The sequence below is a fragment of the Rhodamnia argentea genome, chromosome 9, assembly GCF_020921035.1.
Source record: "Rhodamnia argentea isolate NSW1041297 chromosome 9, ASM2092103v1, whole genome shotgun sequence".
Classification (NCBI taxonomy): Eukaryota; Viridiplantae; Streptophyta; class Magnoliopsida; order Myrtales; family Myrtaceae; genus Rhodamnia; species Rhodamnia argentea.
The window spans coordinates 4,523,200-4,535,993 of NC_063158.1; the positions used below are offsets into that span (position 1 = coordinate 4,523,200).

Consider the following 12,794-nt stretch of genomic DNA (forward strand, 5'->3'; position numbering starts at 1 on the left):
GCAATTGATCCAAAGCGTGTGATTCGCGTCTCAACAGACATCGACAGACAGCATCGTGCAACATCCGAGTTATCAACCAGGCTTGGTTTTCTCTTCTAATTCCAATGGATGTGAAGATATAGAGCACTTGGAGTTGATTATTTTCTGCATTTTTGTGCATATCCATGATAAGGATTTCCATAGCCTGTCATCTGTTCCATGCAACTTGACTAACTTCTTACAATGTTTGAATGGAAGGTCATGACCCGTAAGGAATTCCTCTTCTTGTCACTCAAATATCAGTCCTTTTACGCCTCACACGAATTTACGTCGACTCCAGTTCCATGTTTGAACCTGCATTCAACAAACCTGCACAATCCCGTCATTGTTGATTGACTCGAATGTGATTCGGGAGATGCAAGAGTTGCTTTCGCGGTTGATGGAATGGGGTTGCTGTTGCAGCATGTCATTGATAACTAAAAACGTAGGTTTTATTTCGCTAGGCCAGATCATGATCACCCTGCTCATGCTTTGTGACTTTACAATTGGCTCTCAACTGTTAGTGTTGTAAGAAAAGGTGCACTTTTCGGTGTTGGCCCTAATCCATAATCTTGCGAGATAGCTCGTAACTTAGAATAATGCCTTTAATAATAACAGAAATCCTGACATATTGATGACTTGTCTTCCAGGAATCCTTGATGAACACTGGAGATGCTAACTTGTCTAATGAAACAACAAGAGAAGGGTATGGCAGTGCCGATGCTTCAACTTGCATTCACAATGTACATATTTAAGTGCAAGTACTCCCATTCAAATAGAGGAGATGAAAAGAGTGGTACAGAAACAAATCAACCTGATTTTCATAATAAAGACTTCTCCTTGATGCTTTATATACCACTGTCAACAATTTCGCAGATTCTGAATCCGAATACATCACCTCCGTATCAGATGCAACCTCAGAATGCTCCCTACATTTTCAGGGAACTAAGTTCTTGAAGGCTGAAACATTTCTTACTCACTGAGGATGAGGAAAAGAGAAGATGGTGCGCTTAAGCTCAAGCATTTCAGAAGGTGGTAATCACTCCAAACAATTCCGATCAGGGTCATACAAATAATAGAACTCGAAAATGCAAAGCAACGACACATTGAATATGATACTGCTCTTCGCCACTTTATGAATACTGTGTTCAGATCCTATTGATCCATCGTTCTAGTCTTAGCTGCTTCATTGGAGGTCCAAGAATGGGTTTTCTTTTCTGAGGACACTTCCACTTCCCAGCAGACTCCTGCACATCAAAATTGCTCCGGAAATTAGTTATTTCCGATAGTGGCCTCATCTTGCCTTCGTCCTCTATAGCAGCTGACGAAACATTTCTTTTAGCGTGCGAGCACTGGTGCAAAGCGCTCCGTGGCCCCATCAATTCATCACTTGCACTTGTAGTTTCCTTCCTCCTTACGGAAACAAAATCGGTGCTGTCATTATTTCTTCGATTGTTTTCTTTGTCATGATCTCCGTGGGTTGATCTTCTCACTGAAGCTTGATCAACTGGAGATAAGCTCAAATTGTCTTCAAGCAGGGTGTGAGCAACTTCCCTACTCTGGGCCTTCACTCCCGAGACCTCTTCCAATCCACCAATCAACTCCTTACGAGCTTTTCTTTTATCGTTGCTTGAGTTCCAATTGATGTTGGAGTGGAAACAGATAGCTTCTTCAGAATGAAGTTGCTTCGGCCTCTTACTATTACAATCCTGGTCATTGTCAGGCAATGCTTTAGATTCCATCCTTCCATCAACAATTTCAGGGGAAGGAATCTGAGGTAAAAGACGTTTGTCCTCTTTAGATTTATTGCCAACCTGGAAACGATTTTCATGGGTTTAGAAACTTAAGTATCTTGGCTTTTTCTTTTAACGGAGAAACTTAAGTATCTCGTTGTCCAAGAACTATTTGTTCTAAACAGAGAAACACAGAATTGAAACCGCCGATAACTTTGGATGACTACACTAGCCTTTATCAATTGTAAGCTGTACTTCCTAAACATCCATACTGAAGGAACAAGGGAAACAAACAAAGATCACCTCATCCTGAATTTGCTGATATTCTTGCTTGAGATCTTCATGAGAGCTGCTACAGAGGGCAGAGTTCAACCGTTCATTGATTCCCATGCCACCATCTATTCTATCACCTGAAGAGTTACGCTGATTGTCTTCTTTTTCTCCAATAGCCTCTTCAAGAATCAAGTCATCTTTCCCATCCCCACTTTCCTCAACTGGAGATCCTGGGAACATGCTTAATTCTGGAGATTCGTAGACATAGCTTGAGAACCAATTTGTTATGTCGGGAGGCTCTGACAACAGGAAACAACTCATTTTAGAACATAATAAATATCTGGATACATCCAACCCACAAAGAGACACACATCACACTGATGTTTCAGCTTGCTGGGAGACCTACAAATGAGTAACTGCCAAGTTTCATCACTCATATACAGCCACTTAGAAATCTTAACAGCTTCAAAGAGGTGAAACATCGGTGCCTTTAATATATGAAAGAAGCTACACCAACCAGAGAGTAGCAAAGGTGGGCTCAGAGAATCTGCTATCTGCACCAGAAGGGGAAAATTACGTATCATCAAGAATGAATACTGAGCTTTGAAGTCATATATAGTTGAACAACAACCAGTGAAGAAACACAGAGAGGAAAGCTGATTATAAGAACAAAAGTCTGTGTTATGGAAGACCCATGGGGATCATTTACCATATGATCACAAAGTGGGTTTTTTTATCAAAACACATAAGCATTACGCCAGACCAATTGCTACAATGGCAATCTCAATGCATATTCTAACTTGACAGATAGAAAACCCAATTCTAAACACAAAAGAATGTGGATCAATACCTTGGTCAGAAATTGATCTTCACGCTCTTGATCTATGAATGAGCCAGCACCATTATTCACAAGTCCATTGTTGTGCGGTGCCTCACTGGCACCAGCAACATCACTGTCTTTCACTTTGGTAACTTCCCCTAAACTCTCATGCTCTTTCTTGCCCTCACCAGAAACAGGCCATTCTTTCTTGCATTCACTTTCTATGGAGACAAACTCTTTGCTGTGTTCACTCAACTCGGGTGACTCATAAACATAACTCAAAAACCATTCTCTGAGATCGGGAGGTTCTGCATCAATCAAGCAAGAATAAGCATGAGAGCATTAAAGTAGAAATCGTTTTACCACTTGGAGAAATGGAAAAATCGATTCCGTTCTGCATAATACTGAGAGATTGATAAATCAGAACCTTAGCAAATTAATACATACCTGAAATTTGCAAAGATGACTCAAAGGATTCTGGAACCTACAAAAGGAGTAATTTTAAAGGGTGTTAGCTTAATCGAAAAGTTTCTTGCCAGAGATAAAAGCACAACATGAACCCCAACAAAAAGAAGGAACTTTTTGAACGCATGAAGCCTATCAGCGAGCTAGACGAAATTAACTCATTAACTTCAACAGTAACTGTATCCAGCAAATCACCTCTGTTGGAGACTCTTCTCCATGCTTATTGCTCCCAAAATTACTGGTGAACTCTAGAGCGCCCACTTGGTCTCTGCCTCTGATACAATTAGAGTTTTGCGAAGCCGCTTCTTCTTCTCCTCCTTTTTCCCTATCGTCAACACCGAACCCATTGTTCTCGTGTACGCTCTCCTCAAGAGTAGAACCCAGAAAGTCCTCATTTGGACCCAGTGAAGGTGACTCGTATACGTAGCTAGAGAACCATTTCCTAATATCGGGAGGCTCTGCGCATGACATAGCAAGCGGAAAAGATCAGATTTTTCCCGTCGATAATCAAGCGCTGATGAAGGGAAAAGAAGGCATGAAAGTGCGATTTCTTAAGCTATGTAAGCGTAGGAAGAGGTGCGAGCAACACCCACCAGAGAGGAGCGAGAGCGACCAGGAAGAAGCTGAAATCTGAAAGCCGAATGCTGAGTTAGAAGCTGAAAAACAAAAGTAATAGAGAGAGAGCGAGAGAGAGAGATTTGGAACAACATAGTAGTTAGCATCTGAAATTGCAGCTAAGACGGTGAAGATGATGCGCAAATTCGTACCTGTGAATCGCGTTCGCTGAAAGGAGTTTTGGGTTTCATCAGAGTTGGGCTCGTCTCTTTCATCTCTCTCCCTCTCTCTCTCTCTCTCTCTCTCTCTCTCAAACACAACAAGGAGGTGTTCCAGGAGGAACGTGAGCCCTTCGATGGTAATTGCACATCATGCTTCTGTAAATTAATTGGCGCCAAAACTTTAAATTTTTGGTGCCCCTCGATTTCCCTTTTCCTTTCATTTTGCGGTAAATTAGAGTTATGGCCCTCTAAATAAGACTACTTTGCGATTTGATCCTCTGCAGGGCAATGCCGTTCTCTATATTCCACAATTTACGAGTTTGAGTCCTTCCATCATCAACCGTCCCTGCCACTGTCAAATCATTGGAGTGGCAAAATTTCGGACACATGATGCTGTCTTGTGGCGGCCACGAGAGATGGTCAATCCCATGACGTCGGTCGTGTTCGAGTAAGCTTGGGAGCGTAGCCTCCTCCTTCGAGGCTTCCATACCTAGTAAGGATGGCCAGATCCGCTTATGTCATGAAAAATGAATATTTATAAAATATTGGCCAAATTGTGATCGGTTATGTCGAAAAAGAAAATGTCAGACCCATCGACAAGTAAGGTGACGCTAAACTAATTAACCTCGGTGCATACGTCAATGACCGTCAATACAAACGATTGTTGTCGTGGAAAATCATCCTCCGCATTTCTCCGCGCCTCATGAGTTTAACGGTCTAAGGTCTCTACACGTCAACCCGAATAATTAGCAAATAATACTTAGCTCTATAATCTAAATAGCACTATCGAATAAGGAAATTTCTGAATGTCCCATGCCTCCTCTTCTACTTTCTTCGACTATCTTTGGCCAAAGTATGAAGGAGGTTTCACCATGGTTCTGTGTAGAATACATGGGACAATGGCCGAGATGCCATTCATAGCCACTAGCGAAGATCTTGGAAATAGAGGAACATTCAAGAGCCTCTTTGGAGAAATTAAAGATGGGGTCCTGCTAGCACAACAATGTCACAGTATAAACATTAGAATACTAGCCATAAGATTATAGATGGGTCCTGTCATGATTGCTATATATTTTTTGCCATTCATAACACTTGTGGTTGGGATTGCATAATTATACCGTTAAACCGCCAGTTTCTTAAATTCCTTAAAGATGTAAGTTGAAATCTCCATGTACCGAGAATGACTGCTTACTTAACATCCGCCAGATCTTTGGTCCTTGAAAAAAAGAAGAAAAAAAAAGGAGGAGCAATAACTTGTTGAGCTCTTGACACCAAATCCATCTAAAATAAGGCGCAAAATAGAAACCGAAGTAATTCATCAATTCGCGGGAAGATGCTCTTGTTCGAGATAACTCAATCTGATACGCACTCGAGCCGCCCATTTGCCACTTCGCCGGACCTCAAGCACCCCTCATGTCCTTGCATTTCCGCTCATTCTCCGTTTAGCTTCTAGATCATTAATTAGCCCCTAAACCGCTTAAGCGAACATGAAGAAATCACTACCGATCTCTCTTTTTTCTAGATCCTTCTTAATTAGTCTTAACTATTCGTGTTTTCAATGTCTAGTTAATGTGACTATTCGTGTTTCATATTTTGTCATTTCCCAAGATTCTATCTCCTTGGAATGCTAGGTAGATTAGTCAGTCATTTGTGAGGCCAGTCAAGAGTCGTGTATTATGTATATATAAAGGCAAGTCTTGTAGTAGTTTCTTTTTTTTTTTTTTATAACGGAGGTATCCGAACCAGGTTTGACGCACCTCAATTATTCATCAGAAGAGACTATCACAGCAACCCATCGCCATGGCCCCCACCTAAATCACAGGTGTTTGGCTGGAGAATCGTACTTGGGACCAGTGCGCTTAACTATACAATCTCAAATGTTCCCTAATCAATGAGCCACTCATGGGTGGGTCAAGTCTTGTAGTAGTTGAGTAGTGCAATAGGAAATAAAATAGCACGTTCGTCTCCTTCCTTCAATGTTTTCCATGTGTTGAGAGTTACTGACACCCGAATCTTATCGGCGATTCTTAAGCTCAAAAGAACGGATAAGCTCAAACGAACCTGTCACGTATCATTTATATGCTAAAGGGACAAGAGAACAAGAACAAAGAGACGAAACGAAAACAAGTCACGCCTCACCTACGCCGAAGGCGAGCGTGATCCAACGTGATGCTCGTGGTGAGGTCCTCATCTCCGGGTCCAGTGCACGCGTGACGCGATCGATCACAATCCAAGAAACGATACCAAAGAAAAAGGCCAAAACGTGTCTGCGCTTACTCCCGTTCTAACTAGTCTGTAATTAATGTTCCACGCGTGTAACCTCGTCTTTCTTAATTCCCTCTTGTCATGCAGCACGGTACACGTTCTTTGCTTTTAACAAAGAGAAGTGCTTCCGACCCCGTGGAGCCAAGCACGAGCGACCTTGTACCTTAAATAATGCAACGGCTACGTGTTTTCCCATTTCGATCTCAGTCGTCGGACCGTAATATAGTCAACCACAAGCGGACGAGGCGAACCAACCACGAATCTCCGAGCAGAAGGATACCCATGTTGGGGCACATCTGAGGAAGAGGAGGACTTCACTTCACCCAACTAACGTCAATTTGTCTCGAGCCGGGGGGGCAGAATGTTGCCACGATGATCTATGGTGTATGGTTACTTCTCAAACTCTCACGGCATCCAGAATCGATCAGACAGCTAGTGTTAGTGTCCCGGTTTGCTCGTTCATTCGTTCATTTTTTAAGGTTTATGATGAAAACCCTTTTAGGCGTAGTGACATGTCGATAAAGTTGTTTCTTTATGTCTATTGTTTTCCCCTATTTTCCCCATCCTTGGGCATAACATGTACCGTCCCTTTCTTAACTCAAAAGCTAACTCAAAAGTTAAGACTTTCTCTCACACTTATAAACCTGGTATCAGAGCCCATGTTACCAACAAATCTAGCCCCAACAATCTTACGGGAAAGATACGGGTTGTCGTTGCCTTCAACCCATAGCCTCGATATATGAGGGAGAGATTGTTGAGGTTATCCCACATCGGTTGTAGAAGGGGCTGGTGGTCGGTTTATAAGTGTGGAGAAAATTCTCAATTTTTAAGCTTGCTTTTGGGATAAAAATGCCCAAAGACCACCCAACAGATCGTTCATTGAGCTAGCTTTTGAAATGAAAGAGACCCAAAGATCACCCAACAGATCACTCATCGGGCAATGCAATTCGTCCACAGTCTTTAGTTGCTCATCCGACGCCATGCACAATGCTCGTAAACCGTTGAGGCCATTCATTCTGGACTCCAAGTCCTCCATACATCTACGATCGTCGGCCGCTCATGTGTAGACCATGGTGGTCAAGGTTCCGGCCGTTCAATTATGACGACGAAATGATGTCGAAGTAGGCATCACCACCTCCTCCTTTCGTTCAATGTCAACATTATGGTTGGAATTAAAATGCCGACTTTGTCCTAGTCGAATTCCCACTTCGGGGTCAACATGTTCCTAAATTCCTATTTCAGTTTATTTTAGGAGCAACGCAATACATGAGAACCGTGAACATAAGTTGGTCAGTGGGTTGCTTCAGAATTTCGCGTTGGGAGCTTTGGAGAACATGGGAGATGCGGGAAGAAAAAACATATCCTGTTGTAGCAAACTGATGTTGACGAAAATTGCTCTTAGACCGGAAATATTCCGTCCGAAAACTCGTTCAAATTTCAAGACTTGAAACTCGATTTTCCTCTTCCAAGCTTAGGAATAAGCACGATGGACTTTGAAGGGACATGCAATTTTTGGCAGATTGATTCCTGAAGTATGTGTTGGCCTGTTTAATCCAAACACTTCATCTCACGGTCGTGGAATGCGTGTACATGGACTCTTCCTTAGTTATATATGTCTTAGACAATCAAATATCACTCAGGGATTGAACCAATCAAACTTAGACCGAACTCGGAAAATAATTATCATTGGCTCGAAAGTTACTCGAGATCAATCTATCAATTTGAACACACATCAAGTTCTTAATTTGCTTGTTAAGATGTATGTGCCGACTATTACGATTAATTCGTTGGATCCGTGAATCGAAAGAATGCATCTGATTAGATATTTACATTACTTTACGATCAATATGGTCAACTATTTTCCACCCCTTATGCCGATTCCTAATTACACACGGCCAAGCAAATTACTCGGGGAGAGGGTTTTGATTTTTATAGCCCTGTACACATTGTACGTCAAAATCAACGTTAGATGGTTGAATAAGATCGACATATAGTTAGCGAAATGTCAACGTAGATTTAAAAAAATTGGAAGTACAGGAAGAACATTTTAAGCATTAACTTTTGACGACCCATTGTCAACTAACTCGCTGGGGTCCAGTCCAAGAGGAGGAAGAGGTCAGTGCCACGTCATCTCGTGAGATCTCCGTCGGGGGCATTTCTGTCATATACCAGTATAAAGCCGCGAACAGCGTGTCGTGCTGATCTCTTGCCGCGTCATCTCCTAAGGTCTTTAGTTCGGGGGCATTTATGTCAAATCGCTATCGAGCCGCGGAAAGGTTGCTCTCTTTGACTTTTTGTAAACGCCATTGCAGATCCTTCCTCGAAGGGGTTAAAGTCGCAATCGCTCTTCCTATTTTGCCCCTCCTCAACTAAATTACGATTTGGATAACACGTACGTCCCCTTAATATAATTGGGTACAAATCGTAATAATGAGCCAAATGCAGGGTAAAGAGTTTATGTGGTGGACTATATATACGAAACTTCATCCGTTCAACACCACCCGGTTTCAACTTGATCCTCTCTCTCCCACACTTTCTCTCTCTCTCTCTCTCTCTCTCGAGCTCGTGCAAACGCTTCAATGGCGATCAGTGCTGTCAATCTTCACATGTTTCAGGCTAGTGGTGGTGGAGCTAGTTTCAAGCGTCGCTTCTCACCGTTAAACCCTTCGGCATCGTCAGCCACCGCCGTCAGACCCATCACCTCCACCGAGTCAACTCGGAGACACCTTGCCAACCTCGACCGCCTCCTCCAAAACCAGAAGGTATCTCCGCCGACCTTACCGCACCCGCAAGGGCCGCAAGAACCAACTCACCAGGCAGATTTTGGGGTCGACACGTCGTCGTCGTCGTCGGAGAAAAGGGGCAGAGGACCGTTGGACCTCTTGAACTTGGGTCGAATCTGGCCCGAAATTAAGGCAGCGGCGGAGGAGATGTCCCCACGCCACCTCGGCCGCCTCCGGCGGCTTTTGTCAAAGACGCCGGAGTATTCCCCGAGGAACAGCCTCGGCAGCCGGTGGCGGCAGTACCATGGCTGCGACGACTGGTTGGGCCTACTTGATCCGCTTGACGAGAACCTCCGGCGGGAGGTGATCCGGTACGGTGAGCTCATACAGGTGGCCTACCAGGCGTTCCACTCAAACCCCGCCATGCCAACAGAGGCGGCGCCGAAGCCCCACCACGTGGCGCTGCCGGATAAGTCTTATAATGTGACGAAGAGCCTGTACGCCACTTCCGCGGTCGGCCTCCCCAAATGGGTGGATGATGTTGCTCCGGACCTTGGCTGGATGACGCAGCGGTCGAGCTGGATCGGTTACGTAGCGGTATGCGACGACGGGAGGGAGATCCAACGGATGGGGCGGAGGGACATCGTGATCGCCCTGCGAGGGACCTCCACCTGTCTCGAGTGGGCCGAGAACTTTCGGACCAAGCTCGCGCCGATCTCGAGCACCGAAGACCCCAAATCCAAGGTCGGATCCGGGTTCTTGAGCTTGTTCAAGACCCGTGGAGCTCACGTTCCGAGCTTGGCGGAGTCAGTCATCGAGGAAGTTCAGCGGCTTATGGAACTCTACAAGGGCGAGACACTCAGCATCACGGTGACCGGTCACAGCCTCGGCGCAGCACTAGCATTATTATTGGCCGACGAGCTAACGACGCGCGTTTCAGAGCTGCCATCGCTCGCAGTGTTCTCTTTCGGAGGACCTCGGGTCGGGAACAGCGCTTTCGCGGACCGGATCCGCGCAAAGAACGTCAAGGTCTTGAGGGTCGTGAATGATCAGGACGTGATCACCAGAGTGCCCGGGATGTTCCTAAGCGAAGATTTAGAACAGAGACTCAAAGACGCGGTGGATGGCGCGCTCAAAAAGGGCAAAATGCCATGGGACTCCTACTCGCACGCGGGGACGGAGCTGCGCCTAGACACGAGGAAGTCGCCGTACTTGAAGCCGGACGCCGATGTCGCGTGCTGCCACGACCTGGAGGCGTACCTACACCTGGTGGACGGGTTCATGGCCTCGAACTGCCCCTTCAGAGTGAACGCGAAGCGGAGCTTAGTGAAGTTGCTAAACGAGCAAAGAACTAACGTGAAGAAGCTGTACACGAGCAAGGCCAATGCCTTGACCTTGAATGTCGAAAGGGGGGCGGTCAGACCTCCCAACATGGCGGGTTGCTTGCCTAGCCCATCTTAACAAAGTTGCCTCTTAATTTTCAGACGGCATTCGTGTTTTCCTAAAAAAGACTAATCACGAAACCTTAAATTATGTCCACCGATCCGTATGCACCGATCGAAGATGCCATGAAGTGCACTTGGGAGTTCGAGACCTCGTCTCGTCTTACGTGGGACCGTCCGTACCGTGTGCGTTTCTCTTCGGTCAAGCGCCTGAAGAAAGGGGCAATCGACAACCAAGTCATACAGCTGCCAGCACGCACGGCGGCGAGAGCCGGTTGACGAATTCAACCTTGGAATTGGGGAGCAGACAGGGAAGCTGACGAGCCAAAAGTAGGCAAGTTGGACAAGTTCTTTGAAGGTTTTCAGGTTTCAAGCAGTTGACAAGTTCTTAGCCGTTGAAAACTCGAAATGGTATTTACCACGGACCATCGGTGTCACGTATCCTGTCGCTGTTAGATAGTTAAAGCTTGCCTCCAAGGTTCCAGCCAATTTTGGGGAGGAGTGCACGTATTCTTATCTTACATTTTTTTAGTTCTTTTAAAAAATCCCAATTTCCAAATTCGATGTGATACTTTCAAATGACCATAACGCCAAAATCTGATCTTGATGTAGAAAATAATAAAAATAACGCATCATGCATAGTTAACAATTGAAATTCGATATCTTCGGGTGAGTTACGCAAAAATTCTCCTATTCATATTCTTATTTCTCCTTGAAATTGACTCGGACGCATCTCAAATCTAACACGTACGCGAGCGAAGGAACTAGTTTTGATTGATTGTAATAGTTACAATCCAATCGATGAGGCATAACATGAACAAGTTGAATGTCCAAACAAATCGAACCAATATCTAACTTGATTGATTGTTAACTGGATCCCCTACACGTGAGATGTACGTGTAGGTACGAGCAGTTTTGTTGTTTTTGCGCAAGATAGACATTATAATTACATGTAGTTCGAGTACAGTCCTCCGGCCATATTTTCACTGGAAAATCGATGCCGTGACGGTGTGTCACGTATGACAATTGGCAATGAATGGACTGCTATATTGGCAATGTCCGACCAAAATTGATTGAAATTTGCATATGCACAATAGGATTAAGACTGATTGGGTAATATTTCCATCGTTTGAAAATTTCTTTTGGGGGCTTTGAAACCTTGTCATTTGCCGTGAAACACGTACGAATGTCAGAGTTTTGTAATGTCAAAAGAACATCTACTCAAGAGCTTTTGTATTTCAATAAATTATCAAAAAAGAGTGGACCCCATAACAGGTTTTAATTACTTTTTTTTTTGTGGCCCAAAGCAGAGCGTTAATCTTACCGTTGTTAGAAACGCGAATCTTTGAAGAGAAGAAAAAAGATAAGAAGACAAAATAATTTTTACGTGGGAAAACCCCTTCTAAATCAAAAGGGGAAAAAAAACCACAGTGCTATACTAAGCAATCTCTTTACTATCGGTATCAATATCAATATCGGCGTTACAAGCTTTAGCGTTCTTAATAACCGGTATCAGAGCTCATGTTACCAACAAGTCTGGATGCAATAGTCATACGGGAGAGATACGGGTTATTGCGGCTCTGACCCAAGGCCCCATGTATTAGGGGAATATTGTTAGAGTTATCCAACATCGGTTATGAAAAGGGTTGTTGGTCAATTTATAAGTACGAGGGAAAACATTATCTTTCGAGCTAATTTTTAGGATGAGAGATGCCCAATACCAGCCAACAACCGTCACGTAAAGACTGCTACACAGTCAATTGTTTGTTTCAATAGTCCGTGTTGAGGCATTGCTAGAACTCAACCATATGCCGTTGAGGTTTAGTAGTTGAACGTCACTAGCTTTGCTTATAGAATGAAAACGGCACCGTATTAAGGCTATCCATGTCGCTCCCACTTTATTTTTCTTCCTACAGTGAACATATCCAATAGGCTTATGATTGAAAATTACAATGCTGCGCATCAAGATGTTGCGTACGTGCACATCTAGCGAAAACGATCGAAGCTCCCGCGCATCGCGCAGATAAACGTCTAGTTGGAATGTGGTGTAAGCGCACGTTCCCCTGTCCGAATATAAATGTATGAACTGCTGGAGAGGAAATTACCGTGCAAATTTAGTCCTAGTGGAACGAAACTCGGGTGTCGGTGCGCGTGGAAATTGAGGAATAATGGGCCGGCAAAGGTTCACGGTCGGCCTGCCCATGATGGGCTCAAGAAAGCACACATCTGAAATAAAGGCTTTAGCTCTTACAACGTCAATTTTTTTTTTAAAAAATTCA

General features: G+C 44.2%; 2 protein-coding genes across 2 annotated transcripts; one reads left to right on the top strand and one right to left on the bottom strand.

Annotated features, from left to right (window-relative positions):
* Positions 1–585: 585 nt before the first annotated feature.
* On the bottom strand, positions 586–4,154 carry LOC115737072. Its single transcript, XM_030669032.2, has 8 exons — positions 4,077–4,154; positions 3,903–3,939; positions 3,505–3,767; positions 3,292–3,328; positions 2,875–3,152; positions 2,542–2,578; positions 2,055–2,323; positions 586–1,832 (listed from the first exon to the last, which is right to left on the bottom strand). The coding sequence occupies exons 1-8, from the start codon at positions 4,137–4,139 to the stop codon at positions 1,167–1,169; spliced, it is 1,650 nt and encodes a 549-aa protein (XP_030524892.1). The 5' UTR covers positions 4,140–4,154; the 3' UTR covers positions 586–1,166.
* A 4,697-nt stretch (positions 4,155–8,851) lies between these two features.
* LOC115737073 (phospholipase A1-Ibeta2, chloroplastic) lies at positions 8,852–10,559 on the top strand. The gene has a single exon (XM_030669033.2). The coding sequence runs from the start codon at positions 8,930–8,932 to the stop codon at positions 10,532–10,534; it is 1,605 nt and encodes a 534-aa protein (XP_030524893.1). The 5' UTR covers positions 8,852–8,929; the 3' UTR covers positions 10,535–10,559.
* The last annotated feature ends 2,235 nt before the right edge of the window (positions 10,560–12,794 follow it).

Excerpts from the sequence above, each read along its gene's own strand:
- LOC115737072 (XM_030669032.2), bottom strand. The coding sequence starts at position 4,139 with ATGAAAGAGACGAGCCCAACTCTGATGAAACCCAAAACTCCTTTCAGC. Across the intron at positions 3,768-3,902 it reads GTCGCTCTCGCTCCTCTCTG|AGCCTCCCGATATTAGGAAA; the intron begins GTGGGTGTTGCT and ends TGTCATGCGCAG. Across the intron at positions 1,833-2,054 it reads ATCAGCAAATTCAGGATGAG|GTTGGCAATAAATCTAAAGA; the intron begins GTGATCTTTGTT and ends AATCGTTTCCAG.
- LOC115737073 (XM_030669033.2), top strand. The coding sequence starts at position 8,930 with ATGGCGATCAGTGCTGTCAATCTTCACATGTTTCAGGCTAGTGGTGGT.